Source organism: Drosophila obscura, unplaced genomic scaffold (genome assembly GCF_018151105.1).
Source record: "Drosophila obscura isolate BZ-5 IFL unplaced genomic scaffold, ASM1815110v1 contig_150, whole genome shotgun sequence".
Taxonomy (NCBI): Eukaryota; Metazoa; Arthropoda; class Insecta; order Diptera; family Drosophilidae; genus Drosophila; species Drosophila obscura.
This window is the reverse complement of record NW_024542736.1, coordinates 10,416,568-10,442,867: the sequence shown is the minus strand read 5'-3', so window position 1 is coordinate 10,442,867 and position 26,300 is coordinate 10,416,568. Positions and strand designations below refer to the sequence as shown.

Below are 26,300 nucleotides of genomic sequence, written 5' to 3'. Positions count from 1 at the left end.
GCTCACTATCGGTGGAATATTGATCACTATCGATCAAATGATAGTATCGGGGAAGTACGCGATATTTGTCGATAGCTGACTTTGACAACCCTGGCCACATACGGTCACACTATAAAAAAATTTACAAATAAATAAAGCGAAAATATTGCATTTGTTTGATAAAGTAGAATAAACCAAAGAAAAATTGGTCTGAAAACAAAGCAGCAGCATGCCCAAGTACTACTGCGACTATTGTGACACCTACCTGACGCACGACTCGCCCTCGGTGCGAAAAACACACTGCACGGGCCGCAAGCATCGCGACAATGTGAAGTTCTACTACCAAAAGTGGATGGAGGAGCAGGCGCAGCATCTCATTGATGCCACCACGGCGGCATTCAAGGCCGGCAAGATAACGAACAATCCGTTTGCTGGCGGACCCTCATCGGCACCGCCCAAGCCATCGGGCGTTTCGATACCACCGCCCAATATGGGTGCGCCGCCACGTCCTGGCATGCCCGGCATGCCGTTTATGCCGCCCATGATGAACCCCATGATGACTGGCATGCGTCCGCCGCCCATCATGAATCCCATGGCCATGATGGGTCCACCACCGCCGCTGGGCACCATTCCGGGTGTCCGTCCGCCCATCATGAATGGACCAAAGTGACAAAAACGCGACCTGCCAGAGCACAGTCAAGATCATCGGCATTAATTAAGGACTAGAGCATAAGTAAACCTCAATTGCAAAATACTAAATAAATACATATTTAAATGTACTTTTATGTGAAACAGATACATAAATCGTGTAATTTTGCCAGCAAACTGAATCAACAAACAAAAACCTTTCAATTAACATAGTAGACATTCAGACATATACGCTTTTATTACAATTTGGACTTATGAGCTACATTAAGAGGAATAGAATATAATGTGATTATAATTGTTAGAGTAGTGTGTGTTTACCGTAGGGTGGAAGTGTTCTATTAGGGTTAGGGGTCACCTTTCCATTGCCTTCGATTGTGTGCGGCTCAACCGGTGTGAGCCCAACAACATCGTCATTAAACTTAAGAAAATTAGGTACCAGGGATACAATTGTTTGCCGGAACAGATCAGATCAGATCGGTTATCTGGACATTCTTTGGCGTTTGCTGGGCGACACCAGCACCTGCGTTGGCTGATGCGTGCCTGAGATAGCATCGAATATGCTCGTCTCCGAGCGCTGGTACTCGCTGCCAATTTTCTCCAGATTCAAGTCGGCGTCCAGCACCAACACCTGAAACATCAGAAAATAGATTCTACATTCAAGCATCTGTCGTGCATCTGTGGTCAGAATATTGTCACTTACCTTGCAGGCCTGCGTACGGCGGTGATGTATGAGCCAATCCTCGTGCAGTTCGTGCAGCTCCTGGAGATACTTGAGCGGCACACAGCTCTCCTCGGATCGGGCACGTTGTCGGATGCGTTCGTGCGCCACTTCCGGGGATGTTCGCAAGTAGATAATGAGATCGGCCTGCACGTGTATGGAATCCTCGATGAACTTGTACCATTCCTGCAGCGTGTTGTACATGCCCGCCTCCAGCGAACCATTGCGATACATATTCTCCACAAAGCAGTACCTAAGGCGAGATGGTTAAAACCGGATCTATGGCGTGAGGGGTAGCGGGGCGCGGGGGGTGCGGACTTACCGGGAGCTAAAAATGGAGCGCTCCATTATTTTTAGCTTCTTGTCGGTGGGAGCTGTGTGCGCCTGCAGCATGGTCAGTGTGACATAAGACTGAAAGGGCATTGCCCACTTCTTGGGCTCCTTGTACATCAGCTCCAGCAGATTGACGCCGTTCACGTTGCGCCACTTCTCCACGGGCTCCGTCAGCAGGCAGATATCGTCCTTGTACTTCTCAAAGTGATTCAGATAGGTGGTCTTGCCGCTGCCGATGTTGCCCTCGATGAGCACCGTGAAGGGCTGCGTGCCCTCGGCGAACTTCTTTCCCTGCCTTGCGCTGGTGGCTGCTATGGACATCATGGCAGACAAACCTCGATCTGCACGTGAAAAACAGTGGGGGATTGAGTTCTCAATTGTGATGCTGTATTTTTTGTGTTGCTGTGGCTGTGGCCAGATCACGATTCGCGTCAAGAAAAAGCCACTGTACTGTACTGTGCGACTGGTCGAGTAAAACTAACCACCAACAGATCGTCTTTTGCCGCCGAAAAGACACAAAAGGGCGGGAAAGCAGCCATTGGATTATTTTTTTTGGTTGCCATCACCAGCTGATGGCTCGGAGTGGAGTAAGGGGTAGGAGTTGATTCGGGTCTAACAAAAATCGTAGCTTATGGACCTTAATTAAATGACCAGTCTTAGTTACCAATAAACCGGATAATTCCCATTTATTGTAATGCGATGTAATTAGGGAATGCCAATGAAGCACACAGATGATCTACATCCGATAGGATGGATATAAAAGCATCTATGTAATACAGGTACTCAAATGCCAACAGATTGAAGCAAAACTCGTTGTTTTTTTTATAGTACACGGTTTTAATTTCACAATAAATGCATTTATGCACATTTTAGGAATAAACAGCTGACTAATCGATAGGCGAGCTTCTAACTATTGCATTCAAATTCTGATTACTTACAGCTGTTGCCGGCAAAGTTATCGGCCGCTATTCTCATCTCCAAGACGCATTTTTATCAACATTTTCAGAAAACTGTAAATAAAACAGCAAACTGATTTTAAACGGACTCCATTTCGTTTGACACTTCTGCAGCATGTCTATTGAAATCGAATCAGCCGAGTGAGTACACAAAAGGTGCCCAGCGTGTCCTGCATGTCTCATTTGCCTTCCCCACCCACCCCATACAGCGTGATTCGGCTTATACAGCAATATCTCAAGGAATCCAATCTTATGAAGACGCTGCAGACCCTGCAAGTGAGTACGAGTCCCCCAGCTCAATCAAATTAAAGCAATAAAGTTCCCGTACCGCAGGAGGAAACGGGCGTCTCCCTAAACACAGTGGACAGCGTGGATGGCTTCGTCCAGGACATCTCCAATGGCCACTGGGACACGGTGCTGAAGGTGACGCAATCGCTGAAGCTGCCCGACAAGAAACTGCTCAATCTCTATGAGCAAATCGTGCTGGAGCTGATAGAACTGCGCGAGCTGGGTGCCGCCCGCTCCTTGTTGCGGCAAACGGATCCCATGAGCATGTTGAAGCAGCAGGAGCCCGAGCGGTACATTCATTTGGGTATTCTCTTGGATTTTGTGTTGCTCGGATAAACGTTTATGTGCGGATCTTTTGCAGAGAACATGTTGCAGCGAGCATACTTCGATCCCCGCGAGGCGTATGCGGAAGGCAGCAGCAAGGAGAAGCGCCGCACGGCCATCTCCCAGGAGCTGAGCGGTGAGGTGCATGTGGTGCCATCGTCCAGGCTCTTGGCCTTGCTTGGCCAAGCCCTGAAGTGGCAACAGCATCAGGGACTCCTGCCGCCCGGCACCACGATCGATTTGTTCCGCGGCAAGGCGGCAATGAAAGACCAGGAGGAGGAAATGTATCCCACACAGCTGTTCCGGCAGATCAAGTTCGGCCAAAAGTCGCACGTGGAGTGTGCACAATTCTCGCCCGATGGCCAGTACCTGATAACTGGCAGTGTCGACGGTTTCCTGGAGGTGTGGAACTTCACCACTGGCAAAGTGCGAAAGGACTTGAAATACCAGGCGCAGGATCAGTTCATGATGATGGAGCAGGCTGTTCTAGCTTTGAGTTTCTCGCGCGATTCGGAAATGGTGGCTTCGGGTGCCCAGGATGGCCAGATCAAGGTGTGGCGCATCATCACCGGCCAATGCCTGCGGAAGTTCGAGAAGGCCCACACCAAGGGCATCACCTGCCTGCAGTTCTCCCGCGATAACAGCCAAGTGCTGAGTGCCTCCTTTGACTTCACGGTGCGACTGCACGGCCTGAAGTCGGGCAAGATGCTCAAGGAGTTCAAGGGCCACTCATCGTTTGTCAACGAGGCCACATTTACGCCCGACGGCCACAGCGTACTCAGCGCCTCCTCCGATGGCACTGTCAAGGTTTGGTCCCTCAAAACCACAGAGTGCGTCGCCACCTACAAACCGCTGGGCAATGAGCTGGCGGTCAACACTGTCCTCATCCTGCCCAAGAACCCCGAGCACTTTATTGTCTGCAACAGATCCAACACGGTGGTAATCATGAACATGCAGGGCCAGATTGTGCGCTCATTCTCGTCGGGTAAGCGCGAGGGTGGAGCCTTCATCTCGGCTACGCTGTCGCCGCGCGGCGAGTTCATCTACTGTGCTGGCGAGGATCAGGTGCTCTACTGTTTCTCCGTCTCCTCCGGCAAACTGGAACGTACCTTGAATGTGAGTTTTTACCTGGCATGTGACACTCGTTGCTGGTCTCTAATGATATCTAATACTATCTTTTAATAGGTTCATGAAAAGGATGTCATTGGCCTGTCCCATCATCCGCATCAGAATCTTCTGGCCAGCTACAGCGAGGATGGACTGCTGAAGCTGTGGAAGCCATAGATCATCTAAGCTAAGCGTTTGCCCCATTGACTTTCTTTCATATCTAGTTTTAGTTGCAAAATACACCTACTGCCCCCCGATTACGATTACTTTAAGTTTCGAGGTGTTTTCTTGGATTTTCTCTTGCCCCACCGCCCTCCCGCACATCAATATCTTCAATCATGTCTCTATATAAAACAAATTGACTTTAATTAAGCATTATGCAAAGCGACGACGAGCAGGGCCCTAATCCGCAGAGCACAGAGTTTGCCTCAATTGCTGGCCTCAGCGCTTAAATTAGTCGAGCAGCCACGCTCAACGGGTACACAGTCCCCCAGTCAGCATGAAGAGCGACGAGATCATTGATAAAATACGCAACAAGCTGAAGGAATCGGACCCTGGCCGGCGAACTGTCGTCAACACGTTTCAGTTCAACTTCACCGATGCCGACGGCAAGCTCATCAAGAGCATGGGTGAGTGAGTGCTGGACCATGGGTCGTGAATCCTCGTTGACCGTCTCACTGTAGTCTTTGATTTCAAAGCATTGAACATCTATGAGGGCAGTGCGGCCAGTGCCGATGCACAGGTTACCATATCCGATGAGGATTTCTATCTGGTGGGCACCAAACAGAAGACTTTTCAGGAGATTTTACAGCAGGACAAGGCAAAAATCGAAGGCGATGACCAGGCAATCAACAAAATGTTGGAGAAATTTCGCATAAATTCGCAGAATTAATTGGAATTACCATGCCATCTAAAATCATATACATTAAATGCGTTTTTGTATTCATTTTAACATATAATCCCAGCACTATAATGTTCCTTCCTGCTGTCAAGTACTCTGTAACGATATCAATCGTAATTCTATTTACCAACAATATTGCAAAATAAACATTTTTTTAATATTAATAATACAGTTGAATCAATAATGCCTTTCGGTGGAAAGACAAAACCATTTGGCATTATTCCCCCGCCCCCGCTTGCATACTCAGTGATTGAAATATTACTTAAAGATTTTGAAATTCAATTGGTTTTATTATTCATTTATTTAATTACCTTTATTTATATTTAATGTTAACATGGAATTGTTTTTGTAGGTGTTTCCTTTTAATTTGAAATTTTTGGTTTCTTTGGCGTATTATTTATTATTTTCCAACTATTGTTGGAAACTATTTGTTGTTGTTATTTGGCAAAGACGCAACGTTTGGTGCCAATGGGTGTGCGCCTGAGATTCTGAATTTGATTTCTGACTGCCTGTATCTGGTCTCGGATTCGGATTTGAATACTGTTTTGGATTCATCTGTGTGTGTTCCTTGCCCTGCCTGTGGCTTACTTTTAGGTTTAATTGTAAATTTAACATTTGCTCATTTTGGGGGTGTTTTAATTTAACTTTTTGTGTTACTTTACTTTAGTAAACGTTTTGTTTTTAGTCTTAAAACATTTTTTTCTTGGGGGTAGTTTCTTTTGGCGCTTGCTTGCTTGTTCGAACATTTTATTTGCATTTTCATTAGTTTCTCTGCTTTAGTACTATTTCATTTTTTAAATTTATTTTTAATTTTTATTGCTAAAACACAAATTCCGATTTTGTTTATTAACTAATTGAATTGTTGGTTTTTGGGTTTGTTCTCCTTTTTTTTTTTTAAATATTTGGTTTTATGCAATACAACAACAAAATTTGTACACTTAAACTAAATTTGTTTTTTATATGAATTATTTCTTAGGACTTACTTGATCATTATGCTTTTTCTTTATGCAACAATTTAACAACGTTTTACTTCATCAAGGTAATTGTATTTACTTTCTGTTTTACTCATTAATTATTTATTTTTGGTTTTATTTGTATTAATTTAGCATTTGTAACACCTACATACGTTTATTATAAATGGTTTTTTTACGTTAAACGGTTTTAAGTTTCCTTCGCTGATTTAAGCCATTTTCATTAATTTCGAAAGTTTTCTGTTGCAAAACGTACGTGCGCTATGAAACCAATACTTATTCATTTTATTTTACGAAACATTAGAGGGAATTTACTATCGATTGAGAGCTCCAAAATGGAGGAAACAGACTGAACTGAAAACCGTAAAATATACGCTGAAATAATTACAATACAATAAAATAACACTATAATATAATAATAATTGTTGATAAACGTTTGCTAAATCTTGATTTGGCGCAAAAGTAAATTAAATTGAAATTGATTCCTCGATTTTGTATTTGTGTTTAGTTCATTTTTGTTTAGTTTCTTGTATAATTTACTTTATTATTATCGTTCCCTTTAGCGTATACATTTTTATAAATATTTTCTTCGCCTTAAATGTTTATAAAAATGTGCTTAAATAGACAAAAATCTTTTTCCCGAATTTATCCCGTTTCTCCAACCCATTTTTCATTTTCGTTTATCGAATCCATTTTTTTTTTTTTACCATTTTTTGGGAGCCGCTAATTAATGTTTTTATTTAATTTGCTTCGCTTATAAACTCCTCGATCTAGCTTTATTTAACTCTGCGCTTTTATTCTTTGCTGGAAGATACGGTTTTGATAGTCACTAATTCTTTTATTTATGCATTTTTCGCTCCTCTCGCCTCTGCGGTTTTTATTATTATTTTTTGTATTTGTTTGTTTGCTTGTATGTTTGATTTGTGTGTTGGCTTCAAGTGTCGAAGATTTGTTGTACGTACAAAAATGTGTAAATAAGGAGTCATGTCATGCGCATATGATTAGGTAGTTAATTATTATTGTTTTATGCCCTTTAGTGTGTGTTTTTGCTGCTGCTGCCTCTATTCTGTATTGGTTTATCTATCGGTTCGCGAGAATGTGTATTCATTTATTTTGCGCTTACGCTCATCGTCATCGTCTCTCGCATTTGTTGTATAATTAATTCAATTTATGCTTCACCTAAATATTACTCGTATCAAATATAAAAATCAACAACTTTATTTATTATTTTTTTGTTTTTTTGTTTGTTTTTGGTTTTCCCCTTGTCTGCGGTCTCTTGTGGCTATGAAAATGATCGTACTTCCGGCACTTCAACTTCTTCTTCTACTTCTCGCTTTTTACACTCTCCGCCACCCGTCTGCGCTGTTTCACATCCTCTTGCCATACATATTTCGCTATGTGTATAATATAATATATTTAAATGTAGCTATTATTTTTTTTGTTACTTCATCCTTTCATCCTTCGCTTTTTTTTCTGCTATTGAAACGCGCCCGGCTAATCGTGTTAATCGCAACTACAATATGTTCGCCCTACTGTACTTATTTAGCGTCCATCGTTTTGCTATCTTCCTCTTCATCCACTAATTCCTACTTAGTCCTTCGCGCTTGGCTTGCTCATTAAATTTATGTCTTAATCAATTCGCATTTTTGCATAATTTCTTGTCTTTTAGGTATTGTTAACTTTTGAATTACTGTTTCTGTTTCAGTATCTGTTCTGTCCAGTTATCGTTTATCTTGTCCTTCGTCTGACCACGTGTGTACCAGTGTGTGTGTGTGTGTACTATATGTAAAACTACTTCACTTGCTCTGCAAAGTTGCTCTGCTCTGCTCTGTTCTGTTCGCCAATTACCTAGTTAGCCTTAGTCTAAATGCGTCTTAAAACCGAAACTGAAAGTCACGATAAAAATGCCTAAAAATGCTCTAAACCATCGTTAAACGTTTGCCATTTGGTTGACATGATCAATGTTGTCCTCATCGAAATGCACATCGTTGATGAATATGTCAGCGACCAGATCGTCCTCATCCAAGTCCATATCATCATCGTCGTCATCCTCCCCGTTGGACATCAGGCCGTGTCCCATGTCCACACCGGCAATGCATATGTGTGGCGGCGGTGGCACACTCGTGGGCGGCAATGGGGCGGGTGGTATGATCAGGTTACCGCTATTAATGCCATGCAAACTGCCCGCTATACTAGCCCCGCCACTCTGCAAATGCCTCCGACTGGAGCTGAGACCCGCTGCAAAGCAAATGGAATTAATTTAGCGCTGCCAAATATGGAGAATGAAAAGTTCTTAAATCAAACAAATTACCTGGCAACTAAAAAGACTAAAAGAGGAAAACCAAAATCAAAATCAAAGAAAACCTTAGAAAAGCACAAATCAAACAAAACATATGTGGTTAGTCCCTACGAAAGGGATTTCTGCACTCCCCCAGCTTACCCGTGGCACTGGTCTGTGAGTCGTAGTGGGCATTCCGATGCAGCCCCAATTGTCGCACATGGTTTCTACGGTTTCTTCTGGAGTGACAGAGTGTGCATAGGAGACAGATTAGGGACAAGACGACGATTAGTGTTATTATAATTAGAACGTCGTGATCCGCCTCGGCCGCTTCCGTGGTACCTGTTTGCATTATTTATGGTGGATGGGGGAGAGCAAGAGCATAGAGAAGATCATTTGTTAAGCGATATACGGGAATACTTCAATATAATTTAGTATTAATATTAGGTATGTTTAGGTGTGGGTGTGTGTGTGTGGATTTCTAGTTTTGTGTGTGTGTGTGTGTGTTCATGTGGTGAGTCCGAACATGATGTTCTTGTTCTCTTGTGTGGATGTGTCTGTGCAGTGGATTCCTTTAGACATTCCTTTAGATTTAGAGTTAGCTTAGAACAGTTTAGAATACTCGGTTCAGTTTATCATAAATGGGCACCAGGAAGATATATTTTAACATACATAAATCTGTGCATCTATGCAGTGAGGAATTGAGCGGAAAGGTGCAGAGAACATAAAGAAGCCAGAACAAAAGAGGGAAAAAATCACATGCCATGAACAAAATAATTCTGAGCAAATCAACACTCTCACAATGCGCTCGGTAAATGTTAACTGAAATGTGCAACAAAACAGAAACTTCGGTATGGGCACGGATGATCTCTGCTTTAGACAATCTACCAGGGTTTGGGGGGCTTGTTCTAGGTGGGTTCTGGTGAAACATTAGTTGGATTGAATACTGTGCATGTCATGAGCTTTGTGGCTTTTGTGGGCGTGTCGTGACGTGGCGTGGATTGAACGTGGACGTGTTTAACGATTGGTAGGTAGGTAGACAAGCTTATGCAGAACTCACGTGTTAAATGTGACCAGAGAGAGAGAGAGAGTATTTCTTTTTTGTATTAACTTAGGCATAGATTAGAGTTAATATTTGGTTTTGGTTCGCTTCATATGTTGTTATAAAAAATGAGTAAAAATTCTTGCTAGCAGAATGTTTTCATTTATGTTTAGGTTTTTGCTTCTTCTTTTTTATCATTGTTTTTTGTTTGTTTTTGTTTTGATTCTCGTGGCAATTGCAATTCCGATTTAAAAATTTTGATTTTTTTTTTACTAATTCTCAGGGTTTTTATATTTCTTTTTTTTTTTTTTTTTTTAGTTGTACGTATTTAACACTAATGCCATAATTGTTAAAACAAGTGTCTGTAGAAATGTGGGCAGATGCGTGGAATTGGCGTCACCTGTGCCACCAAGGGTTTTGTTGGGGGTTTCGATTTCAAATATTAATACAGATGTTTTTTTTTTTTTTTGTTATTTGATTTCGTTTGTTAGTGAAGACAAAAGAAAAAAGAACAGAGAGAGAAATATAGGTAGAATTAGACAAGTAGTAGGAGAGAGAGAGAGAGAGAGAGAGAGAGAGAGAAAGTGAGAGTTTTAGTGCGGGCTGTGGACAGCGACTGAAAGCGAGTGGTGTGGATTGTGTTCGAGTGTGTGAATACTGCCACCAAGTGGAAGAGATTGAATTAGATATAGAGAGTGAGATGTATGCATGGGTGGCTGGTGGGTTGGTGGGTTGGTGGGTGGGGAAGCTTGATCGTGGCGCACCCTAAACTATTATCCGGGAAGTATGTACAAAAGTCTGGCCATTGAAATGAATAAGAAAACAAAACAAAAACAGCTAGTAAAAAGATTGAGGACAAAATACGAGTACAAATACGAGGTGCGAATATTTATACTTAGATAGAGAGACAGAGAGAGAGCGAGAGAGAGAGACGTTTGATTTGGCCCCAAATATAGTTGGTATGTATTTTTAGTTGGTATTTTAGGTTAGTATATATGGATTATTATAGTATTTTTTTTTGTTATATTTAGTGATTAACGTTTTTTGCAAGTGTTTCGTCGGGTTCAAGTTTTCATCGCTTATCAAAACGAAAGGTGTAATGAAATAATATACATATATTGTAAGTACATAAGGATGTTGCTCAAGGACCCATTCCAGATCAGTCCATGAGCCAAATGGACATACAATCAAATCAAACCAAACCAAAACGAAATTAAAGAGAGTTAAAATAATTATTGTCCCCCCCCACGCACAAGGTGGATGGACGCACTGGAAACACAAACACGAAATAAACGTAATGGTAACGTAAACGTAATGGAAACGTAAACCTAGTCAAAGGAGGCAAATAAAAATTGAACTGAACCGTTCGACTCACTCACGACTCACAGTGCAATTCGTCACTATCGTCGCCCGGGCCGCAGTTCTTGACACCGTCACACCGCAGCTTATCCGAAATGCAGTAGCCGGCACCGCACTGAAAGTGGTACGTGGACTCACAGTGCAGGCCCACGGACGGCGGACCCGGACCCGAGTCCTGTATTTCAGTCCACACAATGCGGAAACCCTATAGCGAAACGGAAAGCGAGTAGATTGTCACTCTGGACTGGATTTAATCACAATTATATGTTCATTCGTGGCTCACCTGTGCACCGACGGTCTTGTCGCTGGTCGTGAAGCTGATGCGCGCCGTCTGGCCCGTGGAGGTGTAGTGCCAGAACTCAATGGGCGGCTTCTCGCCGCACAGCTCCATTGGCGGCTGGTCGGAGTCGACATTCATCCACAGCCTCAGCACAGCCGCCGGACAGCCGCGATCTGAGAAGAAAACCCATTGAAGAAATATTGCGGCAGGCATTGAATAAATTCTATACGCACTGGCAGGATCCCCCTCCAGACCGAACTGCTCAAAGTGAATGGACAACTTGTAGCCGGGGCGAGCGGTCATCACCCAGTTGCAGGCATTGGAGGCGAGGCCACGACCGGGCGCCTTGTAGCCCGCCGGCCAGTTGGGGGAGGTGATGATGCCGGAGTCCTCGTTGCTGAAGTTGCCGCCGCAGTCGCCGGCATCCGATTTGGCCGACTCGAAGAAGTAGCGCGCCTTGAAGCCGCTGGCCACGCTCTCCTGGTCCGTGTGCAGTGTGATGCGCAGCCCCACGGCGCCACGGGGGCTCTCGACGGGTCCGGGTGCTGTCAGGCCACAGTAGCGGCCCAGCAGGCGATCGTTGTTGTCCCGATAGACGACATACATCTCCAGCCAATCCTCAAAGCAGGCGCCCGAACTGCAAAACAAGTGGCGCCACAATTAGATGCAAGCCCCTTGAAGGCTGTGTAATGAGGCTGCTTACCCATACGCTCCGGCGGTGGCATTCGCATTGTTGTCCGCCTTGATCTTGAAGTGATCGAATACAATGGTCACCTGCTCATTGGCCTCGGCCAGGAACAGATACGAGCAGTTCGTGTCCGACGGATAGTTCGAGGGATAGCGGGGACTGTTCAGCTCGCCGCGCTTCTTCGAGCTGCTCACATACGTGAAGCTGCAGGTACCATCCGGTGCCGCAGTGCCGGGTATCTTGTACTCCGTCTCGAAGGTGTACTTGCCCTTGAAGCCGCGCCCCTGCAGCTCACCCGAGCTGAAGACCATGGCCAGGCGCGGCCCCTCACTGATTACGCGCTGCGTCTCGTTGCCACAGAGCTCATAGTCGAACTTGTCGTAGGCATCGGCCGTCTCCTGGCCCTTCAGATAGATCTTCAGATAGCCGTCCGTGCAGTTGGATCTATTTGCAAGTAAATGGGAAATTACTTATGCTCCAGGGTAACTCTGTAGCTAAATGCTTACTCGCTCTTGTCTTTGTGCATAACTTGGGGTATGTTGAAAGTGCTGGTAAACTCGAGGCGCACACGCTCCAGATGCTGGGCATCCTGCATGCCATAGATGAAATATCTAAATGATGATTAAATCCCATTTAAAACTTGCACTCTCTCCTGTCTTTATTCTGTAGATTCCGGTTACTTACCTACACACAGTTTTTGGTATATAGGGATAGGGATAGTTGGGGGAGAGCACAAAGCCAGTCGACTCCTTTTTCGATAAAATCTTTTGATCACATTCTGAGCCACGTATGTGAATGCCATCATTTTCACCTGATGTACACAGTAGTATTTTATGTATGTATGATGTATCATAATTCATAATTTGTTGTTGCATTTTTTTGTTGGTTTTTTGTTTGTTTCGTTTTTGTTAGTAGATTTTTGGAAAGAGTGCAGTCAGATCAGACCAGATCGTGTCAGATTATAGTAGAGCAGAGCAGATCAGATCAGAGCAGAGCAGAGAGTACATCAGATAGCGTAGAAGAGTGAAGTGGAGAGAAAGTTGTTGTGAAAGGTTAAAAATTTGATGAGAGAGTGTTGTTAAATAATAATCAAAAAATGCACAAAGCCAGGTTGGAAAGGTGAGTAACAAGCACATACAAATAGCTGTTAAATGCTTAACTCCGTGGCAACCATTTTGTGGCTGGGGGTGGGGGCGCCCAAAGGTATGCAGCACATACCGCTGCACCGCACAAAATGGTTGCCGCGGTGTTTGGGGAGTGAGCGTACAACTGAAATGATCGATAAAACAATTGCAGTTAAATGTTATGGCATAGGGAGTACTTACGTATAAAATCTAATTTAACAAAACCCTCGCTAAATTCATAAAATCCTTTAAAGCCACGATTCTGTGTATTTGCGGTGCGCGGTAACGTATAAAAATGAACAAAAAGGCTCGACTCGCTCGAATACAAAACTAAGTTTCTTTGCTGTCCGCAATATGTACCGATTAATGCTGACGAATTATCTGGGCCATCGTACACTTTCACATAGTCAAATGGGCAGCTGTATAATTCACATGTTGTTCAGGTTTTGAAATACGTTTTTGGATAGAGAAAATTTTTGGAGATTTTTAGAGATATTTTGCAGTCGAATGATAGTAAATTTGTTTTGCTAGATAGAGATCACAGATTAAGAGTGTGGGATGGCTGCCAATCAAAGCAAACTCTGAGCTCTGTTGGGGCCAAAGAACTTGCTTTGATTTTGACTTGTAAGTGAGTGGGTGTCTGTGTGTGCTGGTGTATGTGGAGGGGGCATTTGTGCAGCATTAGAGGTACTCACTGTGGTCCACCAAAAAATAGATCAAAATCACGAAACTCTAATCTAACTCTCTGATTCGATTCACCAAGAAACTGATATGTGCACGACATATCCTTCGGATAGGCACCTGGATAGGTTGGCGATATGAGCGTACCGGTCTTATTCACACTCATGCTCGGCGTTATCGTGTAGGAACATGGCGAGCCCGCAATGGGTATGCCAATTTCATATTCCGCTTTTCGATGGGAACAACAGGATTAGTTATTTTATTTGCTTTCATGTTGTATTTGCGCTGCTGCAAATATTTTGACACAGCTACTCACATGCATTTATAAACCTAAACGTGCCCTCGAACAGGTCGGTGGACACGTTCTTGTTGCTAAAAAATGAAATGACAACGGCTCGGTACATGGAAATGCGGCGACGCGGCGGTATGGAGCCACAGTATCGACCACCGAATGGTGAATTGATAAGCTCCGCCGGCTCTGACGATTGCACCTCCGAGTAGATATCCATGTACTCATGAACACAGCTAAAAGCAGACAAAGGGACCATCGGTTGGTTTTTGTTTTTTGTTAATGGTAAATTCGTTTAAGGGTTTACCTTGGTAATTCACCGACGGCCGAACCGCTGCATAAATGTAATAAAATATTAACATATAAGATATATGAGTAAATTTAAGTAATTATTTTTTGTGGACTTACTCTGGTGGACTTCCTCTTAAACTAAACGATTTAAAAACTACTTCGACACGCTGGCCAGGTCCTGCTAGGAAAGTGTAGAGGCATTGGCGCGAATGATTGCGATGATTGTGCAGCAGCGGGGCCGAGAAGGTGCCATTCTGTGGCCCACCAATCCGCGACACAAATGTCTGATCACACTCTGCAGAAGAGAGAAAAAAGAGAAAGAAAGTGGGAGAGAGAGAGAGAGAGAGGAGGGAGTTTGCCGGCGTTTTGGCCATTGATAAGTCGAATTGTTTAAGGATTCTGTAGCAAGTTGATTAGACATAGACACTCACACACAGCAATACAAAACACATACACATACATTTACATTTACAGAACGAAGCGGCAGAACAACATGGCAACTCAGTGTTACTTTGTGTGTGTGTGTGTGTGTGTGTGTGGGAGATTTGGATCTGTATCTGTGTGTATTTGCAATTTACAACTAGCAAGCGTTTGGGGGGGAGGATTTGTCAACTAAGATAACTTTCAACTACGGGTAGTAGACACTAAAATGTAACTGCTAACTACAGGCACACACAACCCAATACACATACACGCACACACGCACACACGCACACACACAAGCACACACACAAAGATACATCGAGAGCAAGAGTGAGAGTGTGTGACAGAGTGAGAGTTGAGAGAGAGACAGACAGAGAGAGAGAGAGAGACAAGGCGCCACCTACTTGGCGATTTCGTGGGTCGCGACGACACCTCCAAATATGCCACCACGGGCTGCATCCAAGGCTCGCCATCAACGCCGACCGACTCTAAATGAGCAATGCCTGCCCCTGTTGGGGAGTTGGTTGGTGGTTGGATGGTGGGTGGTTGGTTGGTAGTGGGAGGAGACAAATATACAAACACAATGTTAATGATTTCGATTTGCATGGCATGACAATTGCGCTGAATTATGATTTATTTAGCTGTTGGGACTGTAAGTGGATCCTGCTCTAGTTAAATCAACACTTGATGCTTAACACGGAAATGCGCTCTTCTCGACTTTATGACAAGCTGTCTTAATGCTCGTTTATTTGTCTATATATCATATGTAAATGGTTGTGTGTGGGGTAACATGCTAACATGTTATTATCAACTTTGATAATGCAACTTAAAAAGGAAATTCGTGTACTATCCACATGGCGCATGGCGTAGGTGAGGGAGAGACAGAGTGTGTGTGTGTGCTTGTGTGGGTTTGTGTTGGCTGAGCCAGCGGAAATTATTCAGAGCTTTGCTGCATACATATGTATATACTACGACGGTATCCGCCCGCCGTGCCACAGCAGCAGCAAAAACTTCCATCAAATTGAAAAGCCTTAAAGCCTTCTTCTCCATCCCGTTTCAGCGTATTTCATGGATGGACATCAAATGAAATTGCCGGGAAATGTTCTACACTTCTGGCAGAACATTAACTAATGCTTTGCGGGCTTCGCTCGCTTCCAATTAAATTCAGTGTGGAGCACAAAATAAATGGCAGCGTTGCTTTATTTTGGCTTTTGTGGCTTTTTTACACCAGCACCCAACACCCAGTTGGGCCCCTGGCAGCCCTGCGTTGCAGTTGCGGTCGACTAACAGTTGTAGTTTGTGGGTGAAAATGAAATTTGGTAAATTTTGGCAATGTGATAAAGGTCTGCGAATAAACGTTTTGGTTTGTCTATTGATTTTGCGATACCTATTCCGTAATAATTATTTATGCTAGCTAATGGCAATCCCCCTTTAGGCAAGCGATCTAGAGGATAATCCCTCTGGCCATAACTCTTTAAATTAATTATGTGAAGGGGCATTTTGTGTGGAATGCAGTTTGCAAAACAGCAAAATAAATGGCATTCGTTGTAAAAGTTTGCTCATTAAAATGAGAGCGGATTTGTGTGCCAAACACAAGCACAAACACACACAGATCCGGCCAGCATAAACACTCATAGACAGAGGGGTGAGTGGGGGGGGGGGCTGACTACCAGCAATCGCGGTGCGTGCAGCATCGTTCCCGGGCCTGACTAAAAGCACTCTGGGCGTGGCCAGGGCGTAACAATGACAACCGCAGCACAGCACAGCACAGCACAGCACAGAATGGTGGTAGCCGGAAACCAAATCCAAAACCACCCTCCCCACCCCTGGAATGACAATGCGCAGTAAAGTGTCAATAAATTTTATGCAGACGCCATTTGCATTGCCATAAATATTTTTGTTGTGTTCCGCCGCCACGCTCAGCCGTGTTGTCCGGTGTGCCATTTGTTTTCTTGTTCAACTGCCACCCCACCCCCCCACCCGCTGTCATTATGTTAATTTACACCTTTTGTGTGTGTGTGTGTGTGTGTGCCTGGCCTGGGACTCAGTTTCAATGCCAGCAGAACAATGCATACAAAAATGCAACCAGCCTTTAATTGCGTATTGTAAAAACTAACTGAGAAGCGGCCAAATGGCGGCAGCATTTCCCGAGTCTCAATGGTGTCTGTTAAATGTATTTACCGTCAGACTAAGCAGTTGTAATCGGTATGGCAGGGGGTGGGGGGCATATGAATGGAGCTGAGGTTTTGGCATAGCCACAACTTTGGTGTTTAGCACAAATTGCGCCCAAAGGATGGCAACCAAGACACAGAAGCATAATGATGGCCATGATGAAGATGTTACTCAGCCCAAAAACAGCCACAGATACAGAGGAAGAAAGTGAGAGAGAGAGCTTGAGCTTTGTGTGTCTCCAAAGGAGCCCACACCTATAGAAACTTTCACACACATGCTGCCAGGCGACAAAGGAATACAGAAGGGATTTCTCAGAGGATCCTACCAGGTATTCTCTAGAATTTTAAGCTAGATGGAAAGTAGGGACTCCAAGAAGTGGAATTACTAAGCGCATGGAATGAATTTTCACTGGAATTCATAATTAGCATTCGGATGATCCCCCCACTTAAATGTTAGCCATAATTAATGGCCATTTATGTTTTCACTTTCTCGTAAAATCAGCCAAAACTTTCGTCCAACAAAACTTTAACTCTTTTGGCGAATAAATCAACTTTTTTGCTGTTAAAAGGGGAACTTTTGAAACAATGGCCATGGCACAGCTTTAAGCCAACTAAAATTCAGAGTTTGTTCTGATTTAAAGTTTTTCCATTCAGAATTTTGTTGAATAATTTTCCACCAGTTTTAGCTGCAGCGGAGATTGGGTGGGGCTCAAATCAGTTTCTTTCAGTTTCTGCTTTGCATTTCAGAGGTGACACTTTTGTCGCCTTCTGCACATATAATCTTTAGTGGGTCTGTCTGCCTGTCTACGGCAGCCTTCTTAGGCCCATTCTCCACAGCTGTCTCCCACTGGCAGTGTCTGCCTGGGTCTGCTGCTCGAGTACACACTTCTTGAAAATTTAATGGCTGCCACTGCTGTTGGCACTTACACGGTTGCCCGCTGAGCCCATGCTGAAACCACAGCGCCCAATTTCCACATTTCCATTCTCATTCCCTCGGCCTCGGCATCCCTCCCCTGTGACACCACAGTCGAAGGGCTCATGTTACAGACAATTTGCGTTAAATTTACAAGTACACCATTCGCCAAATGCCAGACCAGAACCACGAACCAGCAACAGCAACAGCACCCGAGATGATGGCACAGCACCTTATGTTGTTTTATTTGCGATGGCGTGCCGCTCAGGTACAGCCACACACAGCACCCAGAGGACGATGGCAACGGCAACAGCAATTAAAGTGTATTTCCATGAAAATGAGTTTTCCTAATAGTTTATTTTGGCCCAAGAATAAAATCATGGCGATAAAATGCGTTGATTAAGCCAGACGAACAGAAGGGTAGGCAACAGGAGAGAGAGAGAGAGGCAACATGACGATGCCATGACGATGATGCTTCCACCGACTAGGATAAGCATCTTAGACACAGCTGCCTGTCATGGTTTGGGCTGGGCATAATTATGCATCTTATGTTGCAGGGACTTAAGTGCATATTTGTGTTAGCTATCAGGTAAATTGGGTCTAATTTATTGCCAATTAAATGGGTGATTAAATTCGAGTGATTAGGGCATGGCTCGGCTCGGCTCGGCTCCCTAATGGGCCTTGGCGAATGGGTTAAATTATTAATTAAAATCACGCATACGCTCGAGTGGCTCGCCAATCTAAAGAGGATTTGACTAAGGGGAAACATGGCTCACCCACCCCTGCTTGGTGCAGTTTAAATTTAAAAATTGAAATTCTTTAGTAATTTCTTAAGCGCTTTCAGATTTTACTTTTGATTTTGTTTATTGAATGGGCGAATAGTTGGAATGATCACGCATACGCCCCATGGAAAGCCTTTCAAAGTGCAGGTTCTCTCTTTGCTCTAAGTCCAACATTTGACCAGCACTCAAACCTCAACTTTATATATTTAATTTGAAATCTTTTTGGCCTGCACTAGTGCGTCTCTTTTTGGTTTCAAATTTATCAAACTGCCAAGGGGGAGTGGGGGGGGATGAGCACTTCAACTACGTCGAAGCAAACTTTTTGCCGATAAGTGGAAATACTCGTAATAATAAAATTGGCTCTGGTAACTACTCACGCTCTTGATTGGCTCTTGTGTACGTACCTGCAACGAGAGAGAGAGAATGGACGGGCAGGCGTAAGTCAATATGAATTAATAAAATACGTAAATTTCACTGAAAGTTAATGAAAGTACTTGCTGCTGCTACGCTGCAACGTTGCACGTGAAATGCCACACAAAGCGGACTTGGGGGTCAATAAGGCAATGCAATTAAAACAGAATGAAGAGAGAAATTGACATAATGGATATGGAGGCAATCAAAGAGATTGCGGAAAAGGGCATGGCAGGCGACTGCCACTCGTGCAGCCTTCAGTGTCCTGTGTTCAGAGGCGATTCCAAAGATACAATGCAGACACTGCTCCTGGCTGTGGCCATGGCATGGAAAACGAAACGAAACGAAAGGCAAGGCAAGCAAAGGACTCGATTCAATAAGCGTCATATTATGCTGTCTAGTCGGGTTTCAGCTGAAGCACCTCGTGTTGCATGCTGCTAATCAATCATGGCACATGCAATGCCAGTGCAGGACGGTGGCAGGGCGCATCCAACAGCCAGAGCGAATGCTCTTCCAGCAGCTGCCTTCAATGGGCAATTATTGATTGATGCCAAGTGCACATCGCCGGATGGAAAGAGCCACCCGTTCAACGGGTTGCCACCATTTCACTCTCTCTCTCTGTCTCTCTCTCTCCCTCTCTCTCTGAAGTGGCCCGCAACCCTGATCTAGTGCCCCCTTTTCCCCTCTCCTGGAATAACTTGTGTGACTGCCGCAGCAACTGGCGCAGCAACTGCCGCATCTGCTGTCAATGTTAAGATTTTAGACATTGAAATTATTCTTTTGAAGCGCCTCACACAGCTTTAAGTTTTTACCATAATTTGTTGTTTTCTAGCGGGGCCAACGATAAAGTTTCCATGCAACATTTCATGGGTTTCCGTTTTCCGTTTCCCCACTCCTTGAGTGTGTGGCCTTCAGGTTTTCTGTCCTCCTGTCAACAGTTTTCTTACTCGTCTGTATCTGTATTATTTTTGAAAAGTTTTAGACAGGACTTTTGCACTCATTTAGCAGATATTTTCCTCATAATTGTATGCGAATGTTTTTGCGGTGACAACAAAATATATTTTCTGTGATTTTTCTTCAAAATTTCGTGTTGGATGTGACGCAGAAACGTGTTCGGCATTCTCAAAGCGGCGAAACCAAAACAAATTTATTTAAATGACTCAGTAAAATTAAGTGGAATTGTGTGTGAGTGGTGGGTGGGGGCGGGGTGCTGGTAAAATTAGGGAAATACGCGAGATGTAGATAAGTTGAAGCGAAGCAAATTTTAATGCCGCTCCAGCAAACCTTAGACAAATAAAACTATAAATAAAGAGAAACCAACCTCCCGAAGAGTTCCCTGTGGCTGTGGGTCTAGGCAGAACCTATTTACATAAGTGTACACCCCCCACCCGCGGGGGCGTGCGGGGGGGGGGCGCCGGGGGGGCGGGGGGCGGGGGGGCGCCACACCCGAAAAGTAGGCAACAGACAAACAGGCCACAAACTGAGCAAGAAACTGAAGCGCAGGAGGCGTTTGATACCCAGCAACTCTGTTGTTTCCTAGCTATAAGTTATGGCCAGAGGTCTTCAAATAAAACTGAATTAAAATAGAAAATTAAACTACATTTTGATAGGCTTCATTGAATTATTTTCCACCACTTAAATGTTGCCTTCAAAAGGTCTTGCTCAGGCACAAATTTAGCAAACAAAATTCTAAACGAATTTAAAGGTTTTTCCTTACCAAACAAGGTTGGCACAAATTCAGCAAAATTCTAAACGAATTTAAAGGTTTTTCCATACCAAAGAAGGTTGCTTGAAATATTATCATAAGCCAAACGGCAAACTTATTTTTAGACCGCTTTTTACCTCAAAAGTGATTCTAGGAAGCACTTAGCTGATAATCTTAAGGCTCGTTAATATTTCCTGCACTGCGCTGCCAGCATCTGTCCCAATTCAGAGCCAAATGTACGAATATTACAGACAAATGCCACAAACAAATAAAAATAATAAAATATGTCCCACGGATTGGGTGTGTTTGTGTGTGTCTGTGGGTGACTGGGACAAATCTCTGTTTGTTGTCGAATCATTCTCCACGGCTTAACAGCAAAGCACAATGTAATTTGGTTTTAAAAATGCCAGCATTTGTTATGCCAACTGGCCCGAGGTGCTGCTCCAAACGGTCGGACATTAAACTGATGTTCCAGGCAGAGCCAGAGCCCAGAAGACGCCGCTGGAAGGCATTCTAAATTGATTAATTGACAGTTTATTCGTCATCGTTTTGTAGGGTCATTCTGGCTTTTTTTTTTTGGTCAACATTGTAATACGAGTATATTTTGTTTCAATAATGGGGGGGACATGACGTGCCCGTAATAAATCCTTGGGTCAGCCAATTTCGCTTCTGCTACATTTCACAAAAGTGCATTAAATTTCGAGCCATTAGGCAGCATTCATTCTCACTCTGTGTTAGATGCCGCCTGGACATCTACTATCTACAGTTTCCACATCGCTGAATGCAATTCTCGACGCTATCTCGTAGCCATTGTAGACTGTTCATCATGCAAATGAAAAAGGAATAAAAAAAAGTGCTGCTCTACTTACGAGTATATATACCCATCATCGAGAGAGCGAAGCAGAATTTGAATAAGACCTAGCCATATACGGAATATCCATCCTTTCATATGCTCGTACATAGCTGAGCATTGCTGCATTTTGTAGCCTGTTTCGCTTGTTTTCGCTTTCGATTTCGACTCACTAATTGAGCAATTTCCTTGGGTTAATTGCTTTGCGCGCTGTCGGCTTTGGATTGGGATTGAGGATTCCGATTCACTTACAGGCAGACAATCTCCTCTTTGGGTTTATAATTGCAACAAAATGGAAGTGACAATCTGCTCTTGGTCTTGGTCAATTAATTTGCCATAAGCAATTCATAAACAAGCGAATTTAAATTGCATGTTTTTTGGGGTTAAGTGAGAAAGGAAGGAAGACAACTCGAGTACCGGATGCAGTATTCCAGCCACTCCAACGAAACGCAGTCATAAAACGTGACATTTGCCATCAAGGCATTGACTACTGTGGCCATAAATACGTGTTTCGGATTCTCTGGCACCCAAATAGGTAGCAAAAATTTAAAATGAAGCGTAATTTGCATATGACTTTGGGTCTGGCGAGGGGATGTGCTTTGAGGAGCAGCCACACATACAACGAGTACGTTCGAGTATATATATATATGTAGTCGCTCGTTGGCTCCTGAGTGAATACCACAGAATCAAGTAGCTAAAGGTAAAGCCAAAGCCACAGCAAACTTGGCCTAATCTGCATAATAATAAACCACACACAAACATAAAAAATGGAACACCAGCCCCCAGCACATTTCTACCCACACGTTGGCCCGCTCCGTTTTGCCCTGCTTAATATTGTGTAAATTGAATTTCCATCACTTTATGATTACTTGATGCGAACTCGGATGGAAATATTTCATCAAGTTGACTTTTGCCAGAGCCCGCCCTCCGACTGGGCTACGCTGGCAAAGCCGCAGGGGTTCCTCGGGTGCCTTGGGCTACCTCAGGTCTTCCCACTGCAACCAAAGTAGCCGGGCATATCAATTTTAATCAAATTGACAGCCGTCTGCATCAATAAAACTTTATTAGTAGTAGGAAATGTGCAGCTGTCGGCAACATACAGTCTAAGCTTGTTCTAGGACACCCACCCATAGGATGGAGGATGCAAGTGGAAAAGTGCCATGTGCCATGTGCCAGAGGACTTGTAGCTGCTGTAAGCTGCTCTCCGTTCTCTGTCCTCGAGAGATACGACTACAAACATTCGCACTCGCACTCGTACTCGTACTTGAGTATTCAAATATAACTTGATTTGCCATCGCACGCACTCATGTGTGTATTTTCTATTTTCTCCCATTGTTTCAAGGCACTTTAAAGATTTAAATATTTTGCTTACCTTTCCTTTTGGTGCTGCTGTTTGGGGGGATTTGTTTGGTTGGATTGACAGTTGGTAAATGCTGTTGACATTCGTATTCGTAATTGATAAGTTAATTAATGCAGCTCGCTCGTGTGTTTTGGTTGATTGTGTTTGCTGATTTTGGCATCTTCAATGAGTATTTAAATCAAATGGAATTCCATGGGAAAATTCGTATTGTTTACAGCGCGCGCGTACGTTTTGCATTGATTCCGTTTAATTGGCTTTCGACATTAACACACGCATTGACTTAATTGATTCAACATCGTTTTGCATATGGGTTTATCGTTTATCGTATATCGTATAGTTATAGTTGATAGATAATATGGCAGATACATAGATCTGCATGCTCAAAGAGTTGGCTACTTCTAGGTACACATAGATACACGTAAAACTTATCCAAAAGTTGTTTTGATATATAAAATGCATATCTTCTCCATATAATTCATATAATATCTTCCTTAGATATCTCTATGCCATTCCTCCATTTGCTGAGCCATTAACAAGTGCAATTGCTGACATCCTTTCCTCCCTTTTGATATGATATCTTACATGCGGTACATACGAGTACATATACTAAGCAATTGAGCTCTCTGGTTGCTTTCTCTATTGTCTCTTCCATCTTCAACATTTCTCTGCATTTCTCATCTGCATCTTTGATCTTTTCTTTGACATCGCTGGACAATAATGTAAACTTATTTCACTTTCGTGTATGTAGGTATGTACATATATGTATGTATATACGTTGTATTCAACATCAATAAAACATCAATAAAAATCGGTATTTGTTAACAACACTTTTATAAAAACGAACGCAACGTTACGACGGTTGGTTGGGTTACACATAAGTATATATATATCTCTATATATCTGTATATAGTATGTACGTATATTTATCCATATATATTTTATCGTATAGTTTATCTTCATATATATTTTGTCTGTATGTGTGTGTATGTATAGATAGAACTGCTTGCTCCTATATACATTTATATTAAACAACACTTAAAACACACAACAGATTTACTCTATAACATGAGGGGGGATGTACACGATTTAGTTGGGAGTATTTTACGATGCGTTATGTTCCAAAATTGTATTATTTTGTTGTTGATTTCTCGATTGATTTTTTTGCTTCACATATTCTAAAAATTTCACATCACAGCCAATGGATACTGACGATGGGACGCATTTTCTTTCCTCTTTCCTCCTTGTTTTTCCTCCTGATCTCCTCCGGTTGCCATTTCCTGTTCCTCCTGCTCTGTTTTTCCTGATGATACTGATGATAATGATGCTAATGCCGATGCCGATGCGGATGCGTGTGCTGATTGACTAACAATTGGGGGGCCTCTGTTATCCATCTGGGAAGTTGCCAGGTCCCAGCTGGAGCATGTCTCATTTGGGCTCCTCGATGGTCTGCCCCACCACAATGATGATCACAATGAACACCGCCAGCAGGACGAGAATGCAGCAGATGGCCACGGCCACCATTGCGCTGTTACTCATACGAGTGCTCTTTAGTACACCCTTTTCACTCTCGAAATGGAATGGAGTCGCGCTAACTCACTCACTCGATGATGTCTGATTGATTCGATATACTGTCACTGCACTGTTGTGCGCTGTATCGGAAAGGAGAAAAATATTTGCATATTTGCAGGGACTGACAGTTCAACTGGGAATGCCTTGTCTGTGGCACAGTTGAGATTATCGGTCCATCCACTGGGCAATCACTTGTCATAAGTTTCTTCCCCACCCGGCTGCGGCTCCTGCCACTGACAAATACCCATCCATCCACCCATCCAACCCACCGCCCATACAAAAACCGGGAGAAACAAATTGCCTGCCATAAATTGAGAGGGCGGGCTATCAGACGCTTGACTGGGCATGAAATGCCTGCCTGGCTGGCCCGAATGAATAAGGGGTGAGAGCATCCTGACAGCCTGTGGACAGCCAAAAACTTGTCGCCTTTTTGTCCTCTGTGCGTGTCTGTGTGGCCCACCAGAGTGGCCCACAAGTGGGAGTTTGCCAACAACAACAAAAAAATCACAACCAATAAGCCCGAACCAAGCTATTTGGGTGCGGCTCCTTTTGTCTCTAATCTCGAGCACTGTGTGCCTCTGACAGATGATTGATGTTGGCCCGTGCTGCACTTCCTGCCAGCCAAAGCCAAAGCCAAATGCAATTTCAAGTATCAATAGCTTGTGTTTCCTGTCTAATGGCTACATATAATGGCAATGCATTACACATTCTGAAAAGACTGCCTGGCCCACAGCACGTATACTTAATTATAAGCTGAGCTGGCTCAGGCCGGAGGGGCAAAAAATTCAATTACATCGAAACAAAACCTGACAAGCCCTCGATGTGATTCAATAAAAAAAAATAAAAGCTACAAAGTATAAAAATGAATTGAAAACCAATAAACGAAGGTTCATTTTTGCAGCTCGAAACTCGGAATACACTTTTAAATCCCAGAATTAAATGTTGGTATTTCCATCACTATAAGCTTGGAGTATTTCAAATTTTAAATATACTCGCACAATTATTTTTAAAATTCGTTAACTGCCATACCATAGACCTTTGTTCTTTTGGGGCCATAACTCTTTACAAAATAAGTTACTAATCATTTAAGTTGTCTAACAAATGGTAAAGCTATAATTTTTTTAGTAAATCAAGCAATTAGGCAATTTTTTTGTTTCCTATTTGTGTATGTAATATGTACATAGTATGTATGTAAGAGCTATCGAAATTTAGTTGCGTGTATAACTCCCATTTCAGTTTATTTTATTTTAATTTTGAGAACTGAGTAAGACTCGAAGAAATCTCGTTTCGGCTTTAAGTGGACAGACCCCTTAAAAGGGCAGAAAAATCATCAATGTAATGTTTTTTTTTTTTTGTTATATTTTTTGTTTGTTTTGGAGCGAAAATGGCTCTGGGCGATGACATTTCGCCAAACCAGGAACCACACAAGCAATAACAACACGAACAGCTTTTGCTGCAAAACTTTTGATAAGTTTTCGCAAATGCCAAATGGAAGGTGAACGGAATTGAATAAACTCGTAAAAACTAATGCTGCCCGCACTGGGGGTGCTGGAACAAATTTAATTCAGTGGGAAAATGCCTCCCCACTAGACCTTAAAGAGGAAGTTAAGGCAACAGACCCGCCTTAAGATAGGGGGGGCTTGTTATTTATGTACTCGGCGACCACTTGCGGTGCGGTGCGTGTGATGTCCAGAGCTGGGACCCGTCTATTAGCAGACTTTTAATTATGCCGCTCACGCAAAATAATTTGCCTTCTTCGGGCCGGGCAGGGCTACGGACGTCATTTGCAGGCCCTTCAATGTTTGTGGCAGTTTCTATTTGTTGCCCTTGTCCGTTTGATTTCTGCTCTGTCCCGCTGT

The 26,300-nt window shown here is 43.3% G+C and overlaps 5 protein-coding genes across 17 annotated transcripts in view; 3 read left to right on the top strand and 2 right to left on the bottom strand.

Moving 5' to 3' along the window:
- The first annotated feature begins 86 nt into the window (after positions 1–86).
- LOC111079348 (U1 small nuclear ribonucleoprotein C) lies at positions 87–717 on the top strand. Its single transcript, XM_022374505.2, has one exon. It carries the CDS (start codon positions 209–211, stop codon positions 647–649), a length of 441 nt encoding a protein of 146 aa, XP_022230197.1. The 5' UTR covers positions 87–208; the 3' UTR covers positions 650–717.
- Positions 718–843: 126 nt separating this feature from the next.
- LOC111079347 (deoxynucleoside kinase) lies at positions 844–2,680 on the bottom strand. 2 transcript variants are annotated; one of them, XM_022374502.2, is made up of 4 exons: positions 2,617–2,680; positions 1,668–2,019; positions 1,328–1,598; positions 844–1,255 (listed from the first exon to the last, which is right to left on the bottom strand). In XM_022374502.2, exons 1-4 carry the CDS (start codon positions 2,651–2,653, stop codon positions 1,106–1,108), a joined length of 810 nt encoding a protein of 269 aa, XP_022230194.2. In that variant the 5' UTR covers positions 2,654–2,680; the 3' UTR covers positions 844–1,105. The 2 variants fall into 2 exon arrangements, with proteins under 2 accessions (XP_022230194.2, XP_022230196.2); XM_022374504.2 differs by lacking the exon at positions 2,617–2,680 and adding an exon at positions 2,343–2,564.
- On the top strand, positions 2,621–4,610 carry LOC111079345 (WD40 repeat-containing protein SMU1). Its single transcript, XM_022374500.2, has 5 exons — positions 2,621–2,775; positions 2,844–2,910; positions 2,968–3,226; positions 3,284–4,362; positions 4,432–4,610. The coding sequence occupies exons 1-5, from the start codon at positions 2,750–2,752 to the stop codon at positions 4,528–4,530; spliced, it is 1,530 nt and encodes a 509-aa protein (XP_022230192.2). The 5' UTR covers positions 2,621–2,749; the 3' UTR covers positions 4,531–4,610.
- A 19-nt stretch (positions 4,611–4,629) lies between these two features.
- Positions 4,630–5,414, top strand: LOC111079349. 2 transcript variants are annotated; one of them, XM_022374507.2, is made up of 2 exons: positions 4,630–4,982; positions 5,052–5,414. In XM_022374507.2, the coding sequence occupies exons 1-2, from the start codon at positions 4,853–4,855 to the stop codon at positions 5,243–5,245; spliced, it is 324 nt and encodes a 107-aa protein (XP_022230199.2). In that variant the 5' UTR covers positions 4,630–4,852; the 3' UTR covers positions 5,246–5,414. The 2 variants fall into 2 exon arrangements, with proteins under 2 accessions (XP_022230199.2, XP_022230198.2); XM_022374506.2 differs by having other exon boundaries at positions 4,708–4,982; positions 5,037–5,414.
- Positions 5,415–6,910: 1,496 nt separating this feature from the next.
- The window catches only part of LOC111079342 (tolloid-like protein 1), a 44,037-nt gene continuing 24,647 nt past the window's right edge, over positions 6,911–26,300 (bottom strand). For 2 of the 11 annotated variants that reach the window (XM_041596424.1, XM_041596423.1), the window contains 14 exons: positions 15,085–15,189; positions 14,375–14,552; positions 14,274–14,300; positions 13,994–14,202; positions 13,692–13,905; positions 13,198–13,415; positions 12,557–12,683; positions 12,379–12,483; positions 11,888–12,316; positions 11,418–11,821; positions 11,188–11,357; positions 10,932–11,109; positions 8,666–8,845; positions 6,911–8,463 (listed from right to left, as the gene is read on the bottom strand). In XM_041596424.1, the coding sequence (XP_041452358.1) occupies positions 8,156–8,463; positions 8,666–8,845; positions 10,932–11,109; positions 11,188–11,357; positions 11,418–11,821; positions 11,888–12,316; positions 12,379–12,483; positions 12,557–12,683; positions 13,198–13,415; positions 13,692–13,905; positions 13,994–14,202; positions 14,274–14,300; positions 14,375–14,552; positions 15,085–15,189 (2,852 nt within the window). In that variant the 3' untranslated portion in view covers positions 6,911–8,155. Of the gene's footprint in view, positions 8,464–8,536; positions 8,590–8,665; positions 8,846–9,563; positions 9,946–10,924; positions 11,110–11,187; positions 11,358–11,417; positions 11,822–11,887; positions 12,317–12,378; positions 12,484–12,556; positions 12,684–13,197; positions 13,416–13,691; positions 13,906–13,993; positions 14,203–14,273; positions 14,301–14,374; positions 14,553–15,084; positions 15,190–18,923; positions 18,951–22,884; positions 22,976–26,300 lie in introns of those variants that run through there. The other 9 variants (XM_041596427.1, XR_005968635.1, XM_041596425.1 and 6 more) reach the window with 9 other exon arrangements.